Consider the following 24,215-nt stretch of genomic DNA (forward strand, 5'->3'; position numbering starts at 1 on the left):
AAGTCACTTGTTGTCACTGTAACACAAGGGACAGTACTCCCCTTTTTTTAGAAAATAAAACACTGTACATCAGGATTTCTCTCAGTGAAAAGGGACAGAAAACATGTCTTGAGCAGGATTTCTCTCATTTAACTTTAGCCAGGTGAACTCAGTAGTTTATCATACATCAGTAGGCCTACACTTACTTCTCATTCTTTTGTACTGCATAATTTCAATGGCCATTTCCTGTTGTTTTGTCTATAATTCAGAGAATATTTTCTGTAATTCTAGGACTGATCAAGTGCCTGTGTGCTTTTCACTGTCTGCACCTAGACCAAGAATCAAGTTAATTTCCAGTGTTACTCCAGTCAAGCCCCTGGAGTTACCTCCACTATCCCTCTGGCATGTACTTTAAATATTATATTGAGAGACTCCTCAGTTAAGGATCAGGGAGCTGCTGAGCAGCTGTTTGAATGTCCCACTGCCACCATTTCCTAGTGCGGGTCTTATCTATGGAATCTGGCAATAGAAACATAATTTTGTGAAGATTTCCAACTCATTTTAGTATTCCATTTTGTGTAGAAGTGTTCTCACCCTTGTTGCATTGCCGAAGGAGGATGGTAGAGCCAAGGCAAATACCGGATCACAGCTTTGTTGTCCCTGTGGTTCCCCCGGGTGATTTCCATAGCAGCAATCTGAGCTAAACCAACTTTCAGATGTCCACCAAACGTGTCCTCATGCAGTGGCTGAGAACAAGTCTTCATGTGACTCTGCAAGGCAAAGATCTGATTTCCTACCCAAAACCAGTATTTTGCTTGAACTAAATTCTTCCAAAACCCAGCATATTCTATTTCACTCCCCTTCAATTCCTTCCCAGGATCTGTGTGTCTACAAAACAAAGCTCAGAAATAGATTTTTTAAAATTCACCAATCCCTATATTAGTAACATCAGTATGATGCAGATCTTTCCACAGAGGGCCACAATTCAAAGAGGTCATAATATAATAATAAAAAGACATAATATAAATTGAGCAAAATGTATAGGCAGCTTTTGTACCAGCAAATTCAACAGCTGATCAATACAAACTAATGCTTGCATATCCAGAGAGTTTAGGTAAAAACAAAATAATCTAACCATTTAATAAGATAGCATCTGGGCAGGAAATGCCTTCCATGTGCAATATCCCATTTACATGCTCAGAAAGAAGCTCACTTATTCTCCAGCAATATGCCTATATTGCACTTGTCAGCTATACTGCACTATTCAGTTACAAATGCCTTTAAGCTCTGGCAATAAAATAGCCAAACCTCTCACCAAGAAACACTCAAATATTTATGCTTGTAAAGATAATTTATTCTGCTTTGCCAGCTTTAAGGGATGTTTCTTTGCTGCTTCTCGAGATACTTCTGAATTTCTATTCAGCTAACTTTGCATTACCTTCTGGTTAGACTATAACAGAACACATGCTGACTGCAGTTGCTTGCTTTAAAGGAGAGCCATATGCTTTGCACAAGAAAATCAGGTCATCAGTTATCCAATTATGATAACAGGATAAAATCAGTGAACCAATCATATTTTTGTACCAGATAAGTATCCAACCACAGAAACTTACACTCTCAAATTGCACTTACTTAAATCTCTTTGAAGGGAAAAACCCCTAGGTACCAGCATGAATATTTAATGACTGTTATACAGACAGGTAAAAAGGATAGACAGTTATGAAGGCAGATACATTATAAATCTTCAAAAATGGTGGAATTTTCTAAATAAAATCCTGCCAAGCTTTACCAATTAAGATTTTATCTCAAAGGGAAAAAGAAACCATAATAAACTGAATAGAAACAGTACACTGAAATCAGATTATCTTGAGAATTAACATTTATACCTTTTTTATAGTGCAGCAGTTCCTAATATACAGGACTGAAAATAATTTGCCTCTTTCAAAAAATTTATTCTTGGATATGCAAAAGAAGACATTGGATATAAATAAACAACTCCAACCAGGTCTGTTCTCTGAATTCCTACAGAGAGTAGAAATTTCCAAATTTGAAAACCAACATTTGAAAATCACCTTCTGCTATTGGGATTGTTACTGGTCCTATAAATCATATAGGATTCTTTTTTAACTATAACCCCAAATGCTGCTGATAATACACACTTGCAAGAAATTGTACAACCAGATGATCACAGGACTCATTTTCTAGGTAGTAACACTTCTGTTATAAAACCCAAGCAATGTAAATAAATATATTAAATGAGCTTGCAAGAATTTGAATCTAGATGCTGTGAATTTCTTTGAAGTTCTGACTATTTGTAAACTTAGAAATGCTTAAAAATATTTTCTCAAACATGTTGAAACCACAAAGTTTTCTCTCTTTAAATAAAAACTGCCTTTTAATTTTATAAGACAGAAAAGCTTATTCTTTGCAATACATAAAATTATGGTCATATTTGACTCTCCTATTAAGCTAATTTGTCCTCAGATTCCTGTATTACATGGCTAAATCAAAACAACATGGAATTTTTTACTTCATTTTAAATGGCCAGATGACTGATTTGGGAAGCTTCTTGTCCCATTTCAAAAAATGAAAGGGAAAAAACAGGTAAAGTTTTAGTTCATGTTCTACCTATATCCATATATGAAATTTTTAAAAATAAATAGTCCCACTGAGGATAAGAAATAATCACCAGACTTCAGCACTGTAAGAACAATTCTAAAAATCAGACTACAGCTCAAGGGAGGTGAGCAGAAGGAGAAAGTCAAAATGACAGAAAGTTTTCTACAGAAACATTACACAGGAGAGAGGATACCTGCAAGTATTTATAAACAAATTTTCCCCATTCCTGGTTTCAGGTAAGCTGATTTTTTTTCCTGTGGAACTAGCAAAGCAGATGTATCTCTCGCCTCACTTATGATTCATTTGCTACCTATTGTGAAAGCAGTTCTGAACTTTAACAGAAATGGGTGAATAACTTAAGAGGATAGAGTGGGAAGGCAATCCAATTCAACTTCAAATGATTAATTACTTTGTGCTTTGAAGGAAATTCTACTCCAGCCTAACAGGCTGCTTCCCTTAGACTATTTTCTTTAATTCAAAGGAATTCATGGCCAACAGGGTAAGAATTTAAGAAAGGGAATATTTTGTCCAGTAAAATACAGTTACAGAGAGTTTCAAGACACAAGTTTCAGTTTAGCTGGGATTCTTCTTCCTTTGTGATAAGTATTATTAACACACAATATGGTTTCCCCTCTGGGGCACAAGGTGGATTTGAGGGGCCAGAGGGACAGTGAACAAGTGAGTGTGTGAGAAACTAGTAGAGTAAAAATTCTTATCTCATTGCTTCATAAATGAGCTTCAGAGCAGCAATGTTACTTAGGCTACTAATTTTTCAAAACGTCTTAGAAAATTTCCATTCTGTAGGAAATATAATAGGGACATGAAGTTCCTCCATGAAACAGGAATTTTAGGTTTTGATTAGCTAATGATTACTAGGATCTTTTTATGAAATGCATTCCTAAATAAAATATTTTATGCTAACAGAAGTACTTTCCTATCACTCCTCTTAAAAATTTGTCATCCAACTAATATAAAGAAACCAAAATACAGTTTGGACTACAGCCATAAGAGCTATTTCTTTTTCAAAAGAATATAACCTGACAATGAAAACAACAGCATCCATTAGGAAAAGGACACCCCCTTTTTTTAGGTCAATTACTGCATTTTAATTAGCTCTGAAGTTCCAATAAATTTAAGTGTCTGTTTTTATCTATAAGAGACACAGGATTCCTCCACAGGAGTGTACTTTGTTGTACAGGCAGGGAGTTTTATGCTTCCCTGGGTTATATTAAACACAACTACTTCTCACAGTGACTTTGGTATGACATTTGATCATCATCAACATTTCAGAAAAATCATGCCTGCATTTTTATTATGTGCTCATGATCTTAGAATCAGCCTCCATTTCAACATCACATAAGCTACTTTTTACCAATGCCACTGAAGTCTGTAATCTATAACAGCACTAATATTTTTTTACAAGAGAAAGAAAAAAACGGTGTCAGTCACCGTCAAATACCTCCTACTGTGTCTCCCAGGCAGGTTCCTTACAGAAAAGATATTTTTGTAAAAAAAACTCATACACTTTAGATCAATATATGCCAGAACCAACCTTCAATTTGGTTAAGGTATGCATATCTGCAATGAAATCCAGCACTTCCCCAACATACTGCCTCATGCATTCCATTGCTGCTGTTCCACACTAAAACATAAAAGAAATAAGTTTAAGTACTGGGTTTTGCTTCACCAGAATACAGTTAGTCTGTCTCAAATTCTTTATTTTCCTTTTTACTTGGAATAATTAGGAATAGGTATTCTTTGATGTTCTTCTTCTCACTGTATGATCTCCTCTTATCTGATTATAGTATGAGAAGATAGCCCAGCTGCTGTAATTTCTTCATGCATCATAAAATACTCTTATCTATGACAGCACTAAAAGATCAACTGATGAAACTTTCAAGAATATTCTGGTCTTGTCATCCTGAAATTTACAGTGATCCAGAATTAGTCTTAAAAACTCATGAGAATTGAACAGCTCAGTTTTTCAAGCAGCTGAGCACTTCTGCAATTTGAATCAATCAGTTACAATCAAAGAAAACAAAATTCAGTCACAGGCACAGATGCCCTTATTTCACATTAATCACAATGGAAAAACAGTTTAAATAACTTCAGGTCTTTTATGTGTAAACATCACTAAAATGAACATCACTGAAATGTGTTGTGTTTTTTCCTTTAAGGAAAAACTAATGAATATTTCCTCTATATTCCTGAAGAAAAAGCATTCAAAATACAGCATCTTAATGGCACTAAAGCTATGCAGTGTTCCAGTAAGATCAGAAAGGTATAAGCTTACTGAGAAGCCACCTGTGCCACAGCAAAAACAACCTCAAAGGGAAAACAAAGGGACTCAATGTGGTGCTTGCTGTATTTGTGCACTACAGATTTTCACAATCTTTTTCCTAGAACAGTGAGAAATGTGAATCTGGCCCTCAGCAAGCACAAGATGAGCACGAGGTGCATAAAGCAGTCAACAGAACAAAGCTGTCAGATTAAATAAGGGCTTTGAATAGATCAGAGAGCCCTGCAGGGAAGCTTTCCAAAGGTGATGCTACTGACCCACTAGGTATCACATAAACCTCAGTTTACATGTTAATAGTCTGAGGTGAAGATAATGCTGCCTGAATTCAACAGGAACTATAAATGTCTCATTCTAAGGGGTCAAGTAAAAGAAATGCTTAACTTTTGAGGCTAAATGATCACATTATTAAATTAGATATCTTTTTGAAGTCACCAAAATCTACTTTATCCCAAGTCATAGGCTCAGGGCAGAGCACTGCAGTAAAGTTTACAGAAGAAAACTACTGTTCTTTGGCCTCTTTTTCATTACCTGCACTTTGAAGCATAGACGCTGATTATCCTATCTGAGCATACAAATGAACTAGATTTAGTTTTAGTCACAGAATTATTAAGCCACAGTTGAGTTTTAGTGGCTGAAATCTGAAAAACTGCGAGAATTCTATATTTAAAACAACTGACCTGGGCACTCCTCATTTTTGTATGTTCCCTTACTATGCCCCCTCCTGGCTTTTCAAATGTTGTTCAGTTTCCATGACAGAATAAAAACCAGTGGGTTTTTATGGTCATTGGGAACCCTGTCAGTATATCGTCTATCCAGTTTATGTGCACAAAGGATTCAACCTGGGTTCTAGAATATTGAATAACAGAATTATGAAAGAGACTACACTCCAATCTCTGAAAATAAATGCTCAGTTGCACAAGACTTCTCTCCAACAACCTATTCTGTTTCATGCAAACAGTAGGCAGCCTAATTTTCTATGGTTTCTTCTGAAATGATCATGTTCCTATCACACCTTGTAACACCAGTATTAGTCTATTCAAAGCAAGTATAAATTAAAATATCCTGTTGGGAGGAAAGGTATTATTAAAGATTGGCATTTAAAAAATCACGCACTCAGAAGATACATGGGAAAGATCCTATTAAGTCATCCCTAAAGCTGACAAACACAGGGAAACAAGTTTTCCTCACTCAGCTTGTAAAGCAAACTTGGCTAACCCTCTTCCATCTGCTTGGGTACTCAGTCACATGTGCCATGGAACAAGTCAAGACCTCCCATTGTGCTACTTCCTCCATATTCACCAGGTGCACATTCAGTGCCCGGGCAAGGAGTACTTGTCATTTAGCTAGACTCATCAGCAGGGTATAGATGAATGACTTACATATTACCAGAAAAATACCATCAACTCCCTTCTTTAATCAGGTAATCTTTTGTGAGAATGGAGGCAATGGCTTGTAGCTTTCCATCCTACTACCATTTTTTGATGCATTCAGCTGGTCCGCTCCCCATTGAGAACTGCAGATCTTTGATTTGTCTTTTTGAGCACAGGCTCCACTGAAGTCAGTTACTTTAGTCATGTAGCTCAGTAAGCTACATGACTAAAGGTTATCAGTGAAAGCAAGGGAAGCAACATCAAATTCAGAACTTTCCACTGTTAATAAAAAGAATGAAGCATCTCAACCTTGCCTGTAATCCATCTTGCCAATCAGGAGAGATGAAAAAGAAAGAGCATTAAAATGAAGCAAAGCAAGTTGAATAAGATGTATTTTTTTTTTAAAAATCAGAACAGAACTAAGAAATGGACTTTGGTTCAGTACTTACTCCAGGCATTGAGGCAATCATTTGTTTATGTAGGATTGTTGACTCAGCTAGTTTTGTTCCAGCATCTGCACAAACAAACTAAGAAGAGATTAAAGATAAGTTATTTTAAATTATTTTTGAGGAACCTAAAGACACTAATAATTTATTCATTACTTCATTTAAAATTAAAAAAGTTCAGATCTCTTCTTGCTTTTATTCATAGTAATTTGCCTTTAGAGATCTCCTTCTTTAAAAACAACCTACTTAACTCACCATTATAAATGAGGTAATTTTCTTGAAAAAAAATCTGACTTTAATGTGCTTAATTAACACATATGCTGTGCAGAAGCAATTTGAAGAATATTATGTAACAAATCAGACTTTCCTTATGAAAAAAATATATATTTGCTATTTCTTCAATTTATCAAATGTTCCTCTCATTATAGAGAGAACCATGATAGAGAAGGATAAGGTAGGGTGCCATATTCTTCACTGTGATATTATAACATGTCACTGAAGTTCTACAATGATGAATTATATGAAAAGGTTTGAAGTTGACAACATACTAGTATGGTATGATATAACTTCTGCACCAGAAAACATAAACAGGCTGTTTCTGAGACATGGTCAGTGTCATGCTACTACAGTAGAATATCTCTCATTGCTTTTCTGATGCTTTTATTTTACTTTTTTTTCTTGTTTCTTTGTGTTTCCAAATCCCTTGACCTAAAATCTCCAATGTCCACATCATTCATACATTAAACTTGCTATTGCTGTTATTTAATCATTATAAGCTTCAATAATGCATTGGACACCCTGCAAATTATTTGCTTATTCCAATAACTTCTTGTCCTAACATTATATCTGCACTGGAACAATTTTTGTCCATAGTGATGCAATGTAACTTTCTTAGAAAGAGCAGACAAAAAAAAAAAAAACTGTCAACTAAGGTCTAAGCCTTAATCTTCTGATTAAAAAATAGGACTTTCACAAACTGAGACAGATATTGACTACCATGTTTTATGGTTGTCTAATGCATGCATGTTAGCAGAACTCTCAATGACTGACTACTCTTCATGAAAGGATTTCAAAATATCCTTTACAGCCCTAGAATTTACTCTTACACTTCCACAAGCTTTACAACAAAACAGATCAGGTACACTGAATCTTAGAGACTAACTGAACAAGCAAATTCTAAAGAGACATCAGTACAGTTTGAAGTCAATGGAAATCCTGAAGATGTGTGCTGATGAAATGTGAGCAGGAGAAAAGTACTAGGAAATGAAATGCTGTGTGAAGAAGCAGTTCCTATGGAAACCCATGGAACAGCAGCATGTACATGATGCCTTTCATTTGGTAGGATAAATCAAGGAGACAGTCTTAATGTACCCTTTATCACCCACGACACCTATGCAAAGATTGGAGTGATCTGGTTAAAAATTCTCATTCTTTGTAAAGTGGGACAAAGTTAACTCTCATCTTAGCCTTAATGTCACCAGTGACACTGATGGCACTATGTAATCTGGATAAACGTGGGTGTCAAATGTACCTTTCTAGGAACTCCTTTGTTAGTCAGCCCACGACTGATCTATCATTAAATTAAAGTTATCACAGCTCCTTTGTTATCTGGAACAGTTTGACAGAATCTCTGTATTCTGTGTGCACTGTCTGTATAGAATCTTGCATACAGGCTAACATGTCCATGGAGACATGACTGCTGGAAATTAAAACCATTTCCGTTTGGTGCTGTGTTAACTCTGCTATGCCTTTATTCATTCAAAAGCATACAATTTGAATTAATATCCTGGTGGCTTTGTGTGGTAAAGAAGTGAACCAATCCCTTAATTCTATTAATGGCAGCAGAGAATATTTAAAAAATAAGAGACATATGCATTTTTACTGGTAGATTTCTTAAATTACAGTGGTGCTTAAGATGGGCTTAGTGGTTACTATGGTGTTGCAATTCCAGAGGCTGTTGAGTGATTCAGACCACATACTACTGAGAGCTGCCAATTTACAGTCAATGGGAGAAGCAGTCATCATGCCTCCAGTAGGCATCTATGGCAGATGGTCTGAATATAACCCCTATTCTTCACCACTGACTGCATAAAAACAGAAGCTGGCTGCTTTGGATGGCAGGAAATATGAATCACTTCATCAGCCTCTGAAAGAGAGACATCATAAAAGACATTTATATCCACATTAGATGCTGTTGTGTAAGGTATGAATACATCCCAAAGTGAATACAGCATATGGGAACAGTGCTAGGAGGAAAACCCAGGCAAATACCATTTAATCTTTATGAGATAAGGTGATGTAAGAGAGTTTTGTTTACTGGGTCTCTCAGGCAATTGACTCAATGTGAAGCCCAAGCGTAAATCAGTTAAACCCCACTGCCAAAATTGACATGGCCTGTTTGCATTCTCAAATGACAAATTCAGGAAGGACTAGACTAGGGGACTGTTATGCTTTGGGGTAGCCACAAGACTGAACTATAGGAGTAATGCAGAATAATTGCTTCATTCTGCAATACAGGAAAAATCAGTTCAAGTCAACAAAAACCAATGTACATGGTATAAAGGTGCATCACTGCAGCTGTAAGACAGAAAGAGATTGGTGGTTGTTATTTGATGGTATTGACTGGGACTGAAAAATGTAAGTTTGAGTTAAATAATAATCAACAAAAAAAAAAAAAAAAGACAATCTGCTTTTTAACTTCAATGGATTTTAAAAAACAACCCCTAAGCATCAAAAAAACCCCCCATATTATTCTTCCCTTCCCAACTTCTTCCCCTAACACTGATGGCATAATAATTGTTTTCAGAGTTATCCTAACTGCCATATTATTTGTGTTATTTCTCTGTCAACTAGAAATAATTTACTTACTATGAGTAATGTACCAGTACTCAAAAGAAAATGAGTCCATAGTAAGCTACATAAAGCTTTGACCCATAATGGGAAGGGAAGGAGTGAATGAAGCTGTGATGCTGGGAGCATTATGGGATATCTATGTAATAAACATCTCACCTAGACCTTATGAAGTGCTGTTATGCTGGTCCCCTATAATCTTAAGTTTCCAAATTTAAGTTCCTAACATATCATTGTTATCTCATTGGAACAATGAGCCCAATGCTTGTGATTACATTTTATGGACTTCAGCAAATTGTTTTGGTGACAGGCTTGTGATGCCAAACCATGCCACACTTGCCTTCTTGAAGGCAGAAGTTTTCATAAGCCTGTATCTTATTTCCTCATATTTTCCAAAGGTAGCTTGACTCCACAGAATGAAAGCAGCAGAAATACTGTCAATGTATTCGTAGCTGGAAAACTACAGGTCAAAAGAAAACGGCCTTCAGGAAGTGGAGACAAGCTTACTGCCAGAAACTGAGTTGTGACCCATGATCCACTAGCAGCCCTTCCCACACAAGCTGGTGACAGAGTTTGAGGCTAGGATATAAAGAAAAGGCAGCACCAGGGGCAGCTGCCCCAGCAGGACATGATATAAAACTCAATGGACTCAACCCTTATGGGTCCCTTCCAACTCAAGATATATTCTGTGATCTTCAGTACTTGAGCAGTGATGCACAGGTCATTATCATTATGAGAAATTTGGATTCCAAATTTAGTTTCTTAAATTTTAATGTAGCAGCCTAAATGTATGCACCAATGCATACAAATGCAACTGGATTTGGATTAAAAAAGTTCTTGCTTCCCCAGACATTGCTGGTACTTTCTGTAACCATGTTGGACTCAGTTCTTCAGCCTCTGCCCCACTCCCAAACCTGGGCCAAGCCAGGATCAGTATGAGAATTACATCAGAATTTGCTGTACCTGCACCAACAGCAGCAGATTCATGTCTGGTAAGGGTGACTTCAACTTGAGTGCTTGCAGTAACTCCAATATAACACAGCGTGTCAAGTAGAACTTGTCCCTTTCCTGCAACAAAAAACCACAGAATTATGAATGGCCTGAAATTCACTGACAGCCACTAGTAAACCATAAAGATACTTCTTTTATCTAAGTTTGAGAATAACAAAATTACAAAAATGTACTTCTTTCTGCTGTCTAAAAACAAAAAAGCCAACATCACTCATAATTTATATTATTCTACAGGCTTAATAAACAGACATCAATGAAGGTGATTTTTCTTTGCTGTTTTGTCAGACATTATATGCAAGATTTAGTATTTCACACATGAAATACAGATAGATTTTATAAAATAGTTATAAAACCCAGGTATGCAAACACAGCTTTCATTAAGGAGTCCCATGAAAAGAGAAAAGAGGAAAGCAGTAAGAAATTACACAGAAGAACAAAACTGGCATAGTATTTAGCACTATTCTTTCACTGAAGCTGCCAAAACCTGTCTATATTTCACCATACTCTCTTTCTGCTGTTATTCCCCTTTAACAAGAGTGCTTCCACTACAGCTGCTTGGACCTTCTATTTCCACTCATTAGACTGGCAGTACTTTTCCACTTCCACAATAAAAACAGTCTTGGCTACAGCTGCTACCACAGAAACACTTTAAAACATAGGGGAAATCAGCCAGTAGAGATCAGAACACAAAAGTCTAAGAATAGAGTTGTAGGGCTGAGTCAGCAAGGAGGTACAAGAGATAAGATGGCCTTGTTATACATCTTACTTTGACATTCTCCAACTTTAGAGAGTAAGATAAAAACATTGAACAAATCCGTAACTTGCTATTGACCACAACAACTCAAGAATTTTGATAAGCAGGAGCACCATGCTCTATTTCAGACAACCATTAGAGATGAAATAAATGGTCTAATAATGAGAGCATATCCAAAGTGTGCTTAAAATCTAAAACCTGGTATCCTCCATCTTGTAAATCCCATGCACTTGCCTGCTCACTTAAATTAAATGTGTGAAAATTTCTACTCAGTCAGGGCCTCAGTTTCTCCACAAAATCTGTAAAACGGGATTGTTTGTCTCTTCCTCAGAGAAGTTTAATGAGGTACATTAGTGAGAGACAATTTGAAGGCCACCTCCATCTGCACACACAAGAAGCTGAAAGTGTGAGTGAGCTTTTGTTGCAGCAGACCAATCAGTCACCAGTGCTCCTCTTCAGAGCACTGCTGTCCCCACACTAGCTGGGTGGCACACTGTCTAACAAAGCTTGCAGCAGCAGTGCATGCCTCCCACAGCACCCACATATCTCTGAATGAAAACAGATTTTAAATATCAGGCCTTGATCTGAGAGAAGGTGCCAAAACAACAGAATGGTGTGTATTCCATGGAAGTTATGATGCCAGTCTGTGAATCAAGAGACCATACTTCAAGCTCCTAGCTTCCTCTTCAATTACATGGAGTGGGCAGACAGATAACACATTTAGATGACAGAATGGGTCCCAAACTGCAGTCCTTGTCCTTGACTGACTATACTGCTGCAGTCTAGGCAGCTAAACTTGCAGGAAGCTAACACTCCAGAATCAGATGTATTATGAAACCATTTCTTGAGGGGACAAATATTCAAAAGTCACACATTCACATGCATGAGTGCTGCTCTGATAAAAAATATACAATATAGGAATATCCAGGAGAGGTCAGATGGGAACAAATGTCTTCAGTAAGTTATCTCCAACAAAGCCATAAGCAGAAGCAAAAGGAAGAATAAGAACAAGGCAAGCATGTATAATTTCACCAACGTTTTTCAGCTCAAGGAACTTCTGAGCTCAGTGTGGTTTCTGTATAATTCAAAACTCTCAGTGTATTTCTCTTCCACATAACTGGTCCATTGACCTCTGGGACTCATGCCAACCTTTGGCACAAATGGTAAAGAGTCACATGCTGGTGAAGAATCACTTCCCTTTACTTGCTTTGACTAGTTCCTATAAACTTAGTATGTTCTTTACACTGGAAAGGAATGAAATTACCTGTCCCTGTCTGGATCACTTGGGACCTTGCAGACCTCTCTCACATTCCCATCAGGTCCTGCTCTTTCAGACCAAAGAGCTCTGACTTTATTGCTCTGTATGTGGAACTCCAACCATTTGATCATTCTTGCTATCATTACCTGAACTTTCTGACACTGTGATATTCTGAGTAGGAATGGAGAACCAGAATGGTGCATAATACCCACAGTGTAAACAAATCCTGGTTACTTGTTAGAATTCTCTGGGAAGACTGTCCCTTCCCACCATCAAATGCCTTGCCAGACCTGAGACACAGACATTATGCAGTGCCACATCCAAGTCAGTTGACATTTACATCCCCCCACAAAGAGTGGACAGAAGTTCCTATCAGTAACCCAGTCCAGTAGCCTACACATACTGAAAAAGAAGGAAGACATAATTCTTTCAAAAGCATTCAGCTATTTTACATACTAACATCTATGCTATACAGGATATAACTGGGCCATAATAAATTGCTCTGTCAGAACACTGGAAAAGCAGCATACGATTCATGAACCCCAGCTTTTCTTGGCTTTAGGGATAATACAACTGGTAACTGCTTCTTTCTCTAAGGAGTCTCCTATCTCACAGTATAAACTCTTAAAGTTTGTTAAGCACATGTGATGAAGAGAGATTAAGCAAAATCAGGCAAAATGATTTTTTGACATCTGATTTCTTGCTTCCTGCACTGTACATCAGGAGTGATGACATATAAATCAATGGCCCAAACTATCCTTCCTACCCAAGTCTGCTTATTCCTATCATCCTGCTGGTGATAAATATGTATAAACTTTATATTCTGCCAGAAAGCCATTGCTCCTTGAGAATAACATCCAGGGGAGCCACATGTATAAATCTGATACCAGAAGTGTCAGGAATACACTACTTCAGCCACTGTTCAGCCAAATTAACTCTCACATGTCTATGTATCTGCTGCAGTGTGATGTAATAGCCTGTTAGCTATCAAGGTTCTTTCCCCAGGTGTGCCAATATCCTCTCCCTTCCCCTCCCTTGCCCCTTGCTGAGTGCTGTCTGTCAATCTTGGCATTCCAGCAAGGGCATCGGCCTCGTGTGATTGGCAGAGTTCAAAGATGCCTCTCAGCCCTGGGGACATTGGGCCATCCAGGTGTCATTTGTCCCCTGAGACTTTCCCTCCCTTACCCAGTTGATGGGATCCCTGTCCCTTCCCTCCCCCTCTCCCTGGGGTTATAAGACACAGCAACCATGCAGTTCCCTGGCTCTGTTGGAGCTGTTGCTGCATTCAGAGGCCTGGGTGCCAGGAATAAAGCTCTGCATCGAAACCCTCCCACAGAACCCGACTCCTTTTTCCTTCACTTTGCCTTGAAGCTTCTCCATCAGAGGTAAACCTGAGCTCCTGCTTGCCTGGACTTGTCCCAAGTGCCTGCTGCAGCATCCAGCCAGCCAAAGGTGTCTCTGAGGAGAAACCACCACAGCTGCCACCCTTGGTCAAGCAGCAGGGGCCAGACGAGCCCAGGCACGTTCCATCCGCCTATATTGGTACTTAATGCCAATATGTATCCCTACAGAAAACAGCTTTGCAACCTTCAAATTGTGACCAACCACATGTCAATATGGAGAACATGAAGCTATTGAAGTTCTAGTAGTACCTCAGGGTCCAAACTTAGTAATAAGAGTCAATTTGGATCTTTAATGGAGATTGCTATCCTCCAAGTAGGCCAGTATAAAGCAAAAATCTTTATTGTATCACTGCTGATACTGCAGTAATTAAAAATACTGAAGATCTGCCTCTTAATATTCTTTAAAAGATTCAATAGCAAAATCATGTGGCACTCTGCATTTACTTAGTAAGGGTCAACAGAACACCAGCAAAAGGCTAAGTTTAGGTTCAAGCTTCTGCAGTTCTAAGAGATAAGAAAGCCAGAAAGTGTCCATTTAGGACCTTAAGACACTTGAAAGGAAAACTAAAGATAAGATTACAATCCACAGAAGAGATGGTACTCTCAACTGAGAGTTCCAAAGGCACTGAAAGAAACAAATTGCTGACCTGGAACAGAAACTCAGACAAGGAAATATCAGATTGACGTGAGTCTTCAGGATCCAATACAAGAGAAACTCAGATACTCCTGCCATAGGCTATTAGGAAAATGTTGGATCTTTTTTCCTAAAAAATAGATTTGGAGTGGTTGTACAGCACTGACCTCTACAAAGTGCATGTTGGAGTAGTTTGCTCTTTGAAAAGATAAGAATCCTCCACAGCTCAGCTGAAAGTTGCTGTTTTGTTCCAGTCAGCACACTCAAATTTGCAAAACAAGCAATTACATTTGAATAGTTTCAATGCTCACAATTATATTCCTTCTGGAATTCACTTCTATGTAGTCCTCTACCACAACACTCTTATTTACATACAGTGACTTCCACTGTAGAGAAACACAGACATCATAACTGATTTGGTGTTTTTTCTAACTGCAGTCATTAATTTGACACTTCTAAGGCAAAACTACAGTAAGCTTTCAGAAATAGCAAAGATAATGTAGTGTGGAGTTCCACTAAATTAACTATTCTGTGGCCATACAATGCAGAACATTCACTAATGCTTCCATTTCTGGGTCATCAGGTTGCATTAAACTAAATCAAGAAGATTTACCAAGCACTGTAATCCAAGTTTCCTGTGTGCAATTAAGTACTCACTACATTAATAGAACAATCAACCAGGCAGCATGTAAGACACACATGTGGGTTTTCCAGCACCATGGTTTTAACTACATTTCTCTGAAACTTCAGAGCCTGAGGAATGTGAAAAATTTCCTGTAGATCATAATTTGCTTTAGCAGATACATGAAACACTCTGATAAGACCACAAATGCAAGAGGGGTATCTTTGCTTCAGTTTTAAATGAGGCTTTTCTGTTTCAATGAAATAAACCACTATTAGAGTTCACGTTAACATTTTACTCACTTTGCCTTGCCCAAAGCCTTAACTATAGACACAACTCAAAATAATTCCAAAAGCTAGGCAATCCCTTCTCTATTCAGGATTATTCCATTGCATAAACTCTTCTCTTTCAAATGAGACAAAAAGCTAGAACTTGCTTGCTATCATTAAACATACTGTAAATTAATTTCTATTTAATCCTTCAAACCATTACATTTTGTAAAAATGTTTCTTATTTTCCTGTGGTGCAGTTTTTCTGAAAGAGTGTCATTTCTTTCATCATTTCTTCTTCACTGTTTGTACAGTGATATTTTAAGTCTTAACAAGACTGAAAGAATGCATGTTCCAGTTGTACATTATCAAAACAGAAAATCATGTAGCTACTTATGACAGAGTGTTTCCTGAGGATTAATTACTGTTCTGACAAATGTAGCAAGGATGGAAAACTGCACTTAGTGGCTAAAGCAACATTTTTGCTCGTTACCTTGACAATCTACATAATGAAGTATACATGACCAGGGGCTCAATTTCTTTTTTTATTGTTAAACTTCTCACTGATAGCTACAAAAATGAACCCAAGTAATAACTGCCATTTGTACACCATAGCTTTCATCCAGGAATCTTTAAAACATTTTAAAAGTGTACATATACTGTTCTCTTTTTTACACAGCAACAGCCATGCCTGCCAGAGGAAAATACCCAATACAGAATGAACAGGATCTAAGATGGAAAGCTCCTAACTTGGAGTCTTTCATTTTAGTCAGTTGTCTACTGCTCCCCCCACAGCTGTGCTCTCCAAAGGCACTACCAGGAATATTTAAGTTTTTACTCACAAATGTGAATGGCTAAACTTGTGCACTAGGAAAGCTATGACTGATATTCATGTGATGCATGAATACCAGGTATCTCACCAATATGAGAAAAAAATGTCCAAGTCCCAAAATCTCATCAAAAAACTTTTCTGAGCAACATCTGCAGCAGGTTCCCATCATCTGTGTCTTTACTGTGAATGTAAAACTTAGCATTATTAAAAGACACTAAACCATGATTACTACTTTATTAACCAAACTATGTTAAAACTGTTGACAAGCCTGAAACTTGATACTGATTCCATCTTTACTTCCAAACTATTTTTGGGAAGCACTACTTTGCTCTATTTTCACTTGTCCCTAAAGGAAGATGCAGTGTCAGTGTTACCTTGGTGAAGGCTCGGTAGCACAAACCACACAGTTCCACCAGGTAGGCCAGAGTGAAGACAGCATTCTGAATTACAAAACTCAGTAATTTCGAAAAAGGTTCCAGAAGACTCTGTAATGACATGTGTTACAGAAATCAATAACCCGTTGCCCAAAACAGCAAAGAAGCATTCCAACTCTGAAATGCCTGAATGGAACAGCATTATTTTTAGCTCAGAGGCTATCTGCCTGGGATTCACACTGTTTTGGGCAAACAGCTGTATCATATGCCTTCATGCTTCTGTCAGAACTTAGAAACAAAAAGTTAGAAAATAGTTGCACTTGTGACACAGTGTTTATAAGAGATGCTGTATAGTTTATGCAGGAAAACCTCACTGACTTCAGTGGAATTGTACTGAAAAATGTCTGAGGAAGCTCATTTTTTTTTTTTAAGAAAAAAAAAAAGAAGGGGAAAAAAAAAGAGAACATCAAATCTTTAAGAAGATATACATTCACACCCACACAAGAATGCAATTCTACCCCCACTTCACTGTAACCTAGATTCCAAAGCTCTTATCATTCTCCAAACAGTATTGGACTGCACAATTTTATGCTTACATATAATGCTTTCCTAGCCAGGGGAAATGAACACATCCATACAATTGCACAGGCTGGCTGTACCTGAGGCAATAGAATTTTGTCTTCCTGGAACTTACCCTGGTGGCACTAGTAGTAGGTATCTTCAACAAGCAAATCATGATTCTTAAACTAGAGTCTAAAGAACACTGAACATATTTGAAGACAAAAAAGAAAAAGAAAAGAAGTTAGTGCCCTTCTGTGTACATATCTTGCTTATAGTGGTAGCAGCTATGAATAACTTACAAGTGAAGTCTGAAAAATGATCCCTGATGATTGATTTTTAATTACCTTCTCTAAACTGGCTTATCCTTGAACACAATCATGCCCCTTCAGTGGTAACATACACAGCATAGGTGCACACCATCAATCTTATTTTATATGTCTGTGCTTGTTTTGGACTATGATATTTTCCCTCACATATTAAGACATCTCACAACCTCTAACACCAGAATATGCCCTGGCAGCAGCTGTTTCAGATTCCTTAAGTTCCTTATGATGTACTCTTCATTTTAAGTAAATCACACAGGTTACAGCACAGAATGGACTTTTCAGGATCAATCCATTGTCTTGCTTCACCCCTGCTGTAAACATCTAGAATATCAAAGTGTCCCCTACAACCCTAAAGAAAAGAACAGGAGATGGAAAGTGCAGGAGCAAGCAATTGCTTTACTTGTATTTACTAATACCTCCCATAAATAGAAGGGAAATCAGAGTAAACCCTTCACCTAAAGGTTCTGTGAGTGGTGGATGTGCAGTTGGAACCACTAAGATCCACTAAAATTAAACAAAATTAATTTGTTTTTATTTATTTCAGTTACATAAGATGCAGCAGATTGAGGTGGCTACTACACAGAGGGAATGGTTATTGCCTGTTTGGTTTAGTAAGTGCTGAAGGATAATGCCACAATTTACTAAAATCTAAAGCTGTTTCAAGATCTGACTACTGATAATAATGCCAAGGAATTTCATTCCTGTAGCCAGGTGGTGACAACCAATTTAAAAGACAATGTTATCAGTCACAGATTTAGATTTTGGATCCCTCAGCCCATATAGAAAAACACTGCAGATTAAGTGCATCAGAATTCCTTTTAATTTACTGGAGTCTACTGGAAAGACTCAGAAGTTTTTACTGTGTTTGCTAAAATATACACACCAGGAGATAAGATCCTGCTGTATGTCTTCTGAGCTCTGATAAATCAGAGCTTCTGCATTCAGTTTCTGTAACAATATTCTATTACAATCAGAACTACAACCTGGTCAGCCAAACAGGCCAGGCCCAAGTCTCAGTAGTGTCAGTTCCCTCTGCTTGTCTGACTACGGTGTCCTTTCAGCAAATTAATTAGGTGGTGCTGCTCTTCTTAAGAGTTTTATTTCGTTTTAACAGTTAAAACCAGATGGATTTTCATTGTCTAAATACTGATTGTCTCAAATGCAGTATTCTAATCTGACAGAGATAGGGCATAGAAAATGCATAGGAGAAAGAAGTGAAAAGTACCCTGGTCATAGTTGCTGTTGTTACCCACAGAAAACATAATTAAAGGGATGGATCAGAGATACAATAAATCCAGTCCTCTGGAAATATCAGCTGAATCATTAGGAAACATTCACAACAACCCACTCTGATTGTTTATCCACAGTTTATGCACAGTTTCAGTACATTGTGACCAATGGCAATACAGCTTGTTTCAGATGCCCACACATCATACCTTAAGAGGCAAAACACATGGGAGTTTAGTAAGGAAGGTCTGAAACTGATTACTAATTGTGGTCCAGAGGTTGCTGGGGGAATCCATCGGCAAGGCTTCCATGAAGGTAGCAATGTTTTCCAAACAGCGGAGCATCGCACCCCCTGCTGGCAAATTCTTTTTGTTGTTTAAACCCTGGGAAAGGAAACGAGAACTGTGAACGATCGATCATACACGTGCAGAAATGGTCCCTGCCACGACATTTGGAAGTGCTGAGTTTGAGACCAAATACTGCATACTTTTTCTATTATGTTAATGATGGTGTTGTGCTGGGAATTTGAGCTGTGTATGTGAAAGTTAGTCTAGAGTTCCTAAAGTACTGACCAAAAGATTTTGAGCCTAAATGTTTTAAGCAGGGTCCTAACTCATAATCTGCTCAGACTGGCAAGGCAGTAGAAAAAGCAAAATTTAAAGTATTCAGGAGCAGATTTTTCATGTTTTCTTTTAGACAGTTTCAAAGAAGATATGTTCATTAATGTTCCATAGACCATGTATGCTTTTGTGGCTTGTGTCCTAGGGTGAAGCCTGAAAAGACATGAGCAGTTTTAAAGTGATGCCAACATCTTGTATGAGGCAATTGCCATGATCTTGGAAGAACAGGACACATACAAGGGAATAGTTCTAGCAGGAGGAAAAATGGTACAGTAGAAATAAGCCAGCTACATAGAAGGCAGTCAGTGAAAGGCAGGCAATAGATTTTTGGAATACTTAAGAGAAACTGTCATTGGATAAAATGAAGAGGGAGAACTGAGATGTATGAGTAGAAATGTTCCTGGAAACAAAAAGCAGTGCTTGGGGAAGGAATGGGGCACTCTACCAATGGTGAGGACAGCCTAATTACTTCCAGGGAGGACAAAACAAAAATTCAGTGTTTTTGATGAAGCAAGTTTGAACTCAAATGATGAGAAATGGCCCTGATAATGCTAATAAAATTAGCATCACTAACAGAGCCAATTGTCAACATACCTCTAACAGCTGGCTCAGAGCAGCAATGGAACTCAGCTCACTGAAGTCCATCAGAGACGTAGCCAAGGTCCGTAAGAAGCTTCCATCTGAAATTTGAATGATGACATTTTCACAATGGCTGCTCATACAGAGGAACCTGAGGGTCAGAAAAGCACTCAGGTATTGCACATTACCTTTAATAATGCTCTGGAAAAGCTGAGGGAAGATGCCATTGGGAGCCAGCTGATGGAACACACAACGGAGGAACTGCTTGGCCACACCTGCAGCATTTCCAGGGATCATCATGCTGAAAATGAAGGGAAAAGAAGACAAAAATTGCATTGCAGATTAAACACTTGTTATTGCTGACTACATGGAGGAAATAAAGATGATGCTATTCTTTTTAATTATGGAATTGTTCAGCTATGAGTGAGACACTCAAAAACAGAAGTGTCCTGATCCTGAAAAAAAGTACAGCATGTTGATTTTATGACTTGAGCTCAACTATGAATAGATTAAAAATTACATACACATACTTAAAGTATTTGTCTCAATAAATACCTCTATTTTTCCTGATTCCCCACATAGTTTTATTTGTGAGTCATCTGAATTTGAAATACAACCCTGCTCTCACCTTGTGTATTTCAATGACACATAATAAGGTTTCTGGCTTTTCAAAAAACACATGAACAACAGGTAAACAAAAACATATAATATTCATTTGCCTCTTGCAGTTTCCTTCAAAAGATGAAGTACTCCCTAATCATTCATAAATGAATGGTTTAATTTTAAAAGCCTAAGTATTATCTATTTACTCATAAATTGCACATCTTAACATGCTTTACAGCTTCACAAAATGAATTTATCCTATTCAGCATCTGATTTACATAATGAGGCATCACTACCAGGGATTCTCCATGGCCAAGGAGGATTCACTTGATTGAATTTATGGAGATATTTTATCAAGACAAATACTGAACACAGAACCAGTTAGAAAAAGCTACACTGAAATTGTGAAGTACAAACAGCATCTGAATCTGATTTTTTCCAGCTTTAACACATATGAATATGGCTGTTCATCTCCAGAAAATATAGGATATTTCAAATAAGTGTAAAGGACATTTTTTTCCTTTTACTCACAAATATTAAATAACATTTTTTAAAAGTTAAATTTTGTTGATTTTAGGGTCAGGGAAGATGATGATTTAGATTGATTGTTTCACTTTTGTCAAGGTATCCTTTGCTGCCATACCTTTCTGCTTGATTAGAAAAACTGGTACTTGATGCCAACCTGGAATAAAAACAAAAAAGAAATTGAAACTCATATGCTCTTTTTGTGTGTGTGTTTTATTTTTAAGTAAGACAATAAAGTACCATTTTATATAAAGAACACACACAGATTTTAGAGAACATTTAAAATGTTAACATAAAGATCTTCTGAAGAGCACCTAAATTCAGAAAAATCATATTTGCATGACATAAACTCTATTCAGTCTTGGAGTCTCACTAATGCTCAACTGCTCTAAAGACAAATCTTGCCTCCCTCTAGTAGCACAAAGATAATGAAGTAATGTTTTTGCCCTACATGGCAAACTAATATCATGGATAACTAATTTTTTTAGAGAGAAAAAAAGTTTGCCAGAAGCTGCCTACTGACTGAATAGTTTCTGATTAATGCAGCAACACAGCAAAAAGTCTTTGCTTGGCCCTCTAAATTGAGGCTTCTAGTTTCAGATATTGGCACATAAATAACTAGCCTAATTTCAAAACCACTAATTACCTACAAGCTCTTCCAAAGTCAGATGAGAACTACTGTATTCTCAAAAATCAGGTCATTTATTTTAGTGCCTAAATATAGACTTGAAAGGCAAATATGGGCAGTGAAAATATTGAACACAATCTTAAAGTAAAATCATGCACTTCAATATGCAGGACATGTAAATGAATAGAATCAGGGCTTACAATATCAAAGCAAAGCACCTTTAATACCAAAAGCCACTAAAAAGCTGCACACTGTAAAGCCACTATAAAGATGGACACTGGAAGCATCCCTTATATATAAAACAAAATTCTTATTTTAATCTGTTGCAAATCAATATTTTAGATGGTTTAAGTTGATAAGTCTAAGGGAAAAGTTCACAGAGCTCCACTATTTTATATCTAAACTTCAATGGGATTTTTTTGATTAATGATCCTTTTATCTTGGACTTAGCTGTTGCTCATTCTTGGTCACCTCCTGTTCTGAAGAGAGCTGCCTCTCTAATCAATTAATAAAATCCAAAAAGGACCCTAAGGCAGCTCAGTCAAATGCAACAGCATGAACCAAAATTATGGTGATTTTCATGAATTATGCATGACAAGCTGGGGACACAACATACTTCCAGCAATGCAATAATCTCAAACTTGATGGTGCCGGGGATTAAAGATTTTATCATCTTCAGTTGTTCTAGCATAAATCAGAAAAACTCATTAGAGTTCCTGACTTCAGTATTGTTAAGAGAAATCCACACTAAAATACAACATATTATTTCTGGTGTGCAAAGCTAATTCTGGGTGAGAAAGGTCTGAAGCCACCATCAAGCAATGATGGTTTTTAATCTGGAATGACTGCAGCATCAGCTGACATTAAGGCACACGAGGATTTCTGCAGAATGCAATGAGACCAATCACATGCCCAATGGACATGACACCTATTTTCCAAAATCTACTGAAGTACAGAAACATAACAATGTAAAACCTTTCTTCTTAAAGAAATCAAAGTCTAATGTTTTTCTCTCCTTTTGAATGTGATAATGCAAGCATGGGGTTTGTGACAAACAAAACACTAGGTTTTGAACTTTGGAAAAACTTCACCTGACATGAGCTACAATAAACACTTGGGAACATCTAAAACTTTCAAAAATGTACTGTCTGTATATATTTATCATTACTACTCTAAATATTTTATTGCACAAATGCCATGAACTCTCATCATTGCCTCCACTTTTCAGACCACAAAGCAGAACAGGAAATGGATGTGTTCAAATCTGTACACGTTAGGAACAGAAGTTAAGCTTTTCACAGCTCCTCATTAACTCAAGCCTAAATTTAACCTCCAAACACAGCTATAATGCTTGGATAGCTAAATCTCACTGGAAATCAGTTAAATAAGAATAACCAAGTCAAAAATCTTGATTAAGGAACCAGATCATAAATTTAAATGCATGTAAAAGTCTTAGAAACATTTCAACCTTTAATTGTCAGTAACCTGAACCCAGAAATTTTTCCCTTCTGAAAATCCCAACAGATGCCTATCTGTGCCTGTGGGTTCCCAAATAACTTCTGAAAAATCTTTCTGTGTATTGTTTAGGTCCTGAAACACCTTGGACTTCCTAACTCCTTATTTCCCCTTCTATGCATGACAGTAGTTGCTCTATTAGTAAAAAAAAAGTGCAAAAAGTCTAATTCATTTTCACTTCTGCTGTTAAATGGGTATTTGGAGATATATATATATATATATATATATATAGCACCACTTGATGAAAGACAGAGCAAGGTACATATGTGAGGCACCTGAATGCCTCTCTGCTTATATATACTACTTATTTTGCATATTTTCAAAGTAATTCCTTTGTGGGGTGCCTCTTATTGTATTTAGAATTTTTCAGAAATTTCAACCAGCAGGAACAAGACAGGGCATTTACCAGGAATACCCCATGTTGCACTGTCATCTGCTGCTCTAAATGAATCAGCTGTCTCACTCTAAAGATGCAGCATTTCCCCCTCAAAACACAGAAAAAGGTAGCCCACTTATCCCTCATCCCTTGCTAATTCATCTTCCAAATTATTTCCTCTCTGTGGCTGTTTTATTTACAAGAGTCACACAGAATGGGCAACATCCATCTAGGTCAGAAACTCTGCCTCCATCAGAGTTAATTAGCAGAGACAGCAGGGAACTGCAGCCTTGCAATTAATGGAAATGGAGGACTTGAAAAGCTGCTGTGTTTAAATGGAATTGGGAGGTAGAGCAGAAGCAGGGCTGTGGAGAGCCACGCCCCTGCAGAAGCCACAGTCAAGCAATTTGAATTTTAGCCTCCAAAAAGAAAAGTGGAGGAGGAGAGCTGGGCAATGTTTCTGCATGTCTAGTGCTGCTCAGAAATTTACTCTGGAACACCCCATCACATCCATCCCACCTCTGAGGCAAGAAAT

General features: G+C 37.4%; 1 protein-coding gene across 6 annotated transcripts in view; it reads right to left on the bottom strand.

The window, feature by feature from the left end:
- UNC79 (unc-79 homolog, NALCN channel complex subunit) overlaps positions 1–24,215 on the bottom strand; it is a 109,416-nt gene that overhangs the window by 10,552 nt on the left and 74,649 nt on the right. For all 6 annotated transcript variants that reach the window (XR_011679137.1, XM_071426568.1, XM_071426565.1 and 3 more), the window contains 10 exons: positions 21,280–21,318; positions 20,222–20,334; positions 20,049–20,134; positions 19,044–19,217; positions 17,415–17,483; positions 16,721–16,831; positions 10,527–10,631; positions 6,717–6,794; positions 4,151–4,240; positions 574–749 (listed from right to left, as the gene is read on the bottom strand). Coding sequence is in view for 5 of the 6 variants with exons in the window: in XM_071426568.1 (XP_071282669.1) it covers positions 574–749; positions 4,151–4,240; positions 6,717–6,794; positions 10,527–10,631; positions 16,721–16,831; positions 17,415–17,483; positions 19,044–19,217; positions 20,049–20,134; positions 20,222–20,334; positions 21,280–21,318 (1,041 nt within the window). In the remaining variant the exon portion in view is untranslated. The remainder of the gene's footprint in view (positions 1–573; positions 750–4,150; positions 4,241–6,716; positions 6,795–10,526; positions 10,632–16,720; positions 16,832–17,414; positions 17,484–19,043; positions 19,218–20,048; positions 20,135–20,221; positions 20,335–21,279; positions 21,319–24,215) is intronic.

This window comes from Agelaius tricolor, unplaced genomic scaffold (genome assembly GCF_023055355.1).
Source record: "Agelaius tricolor isolate 1412-34295 unplaced genomic scaffold, bAgeTri1.0.p SCAF_5, whole genome shotgun sequence".
Taxonomy (NCBI): domain Eukaryota; kingdom Metazoa; phylum Chordata; class Aves; order Passeriformes; family Icteridae; genus Agelaius; species Agelaius tricolor.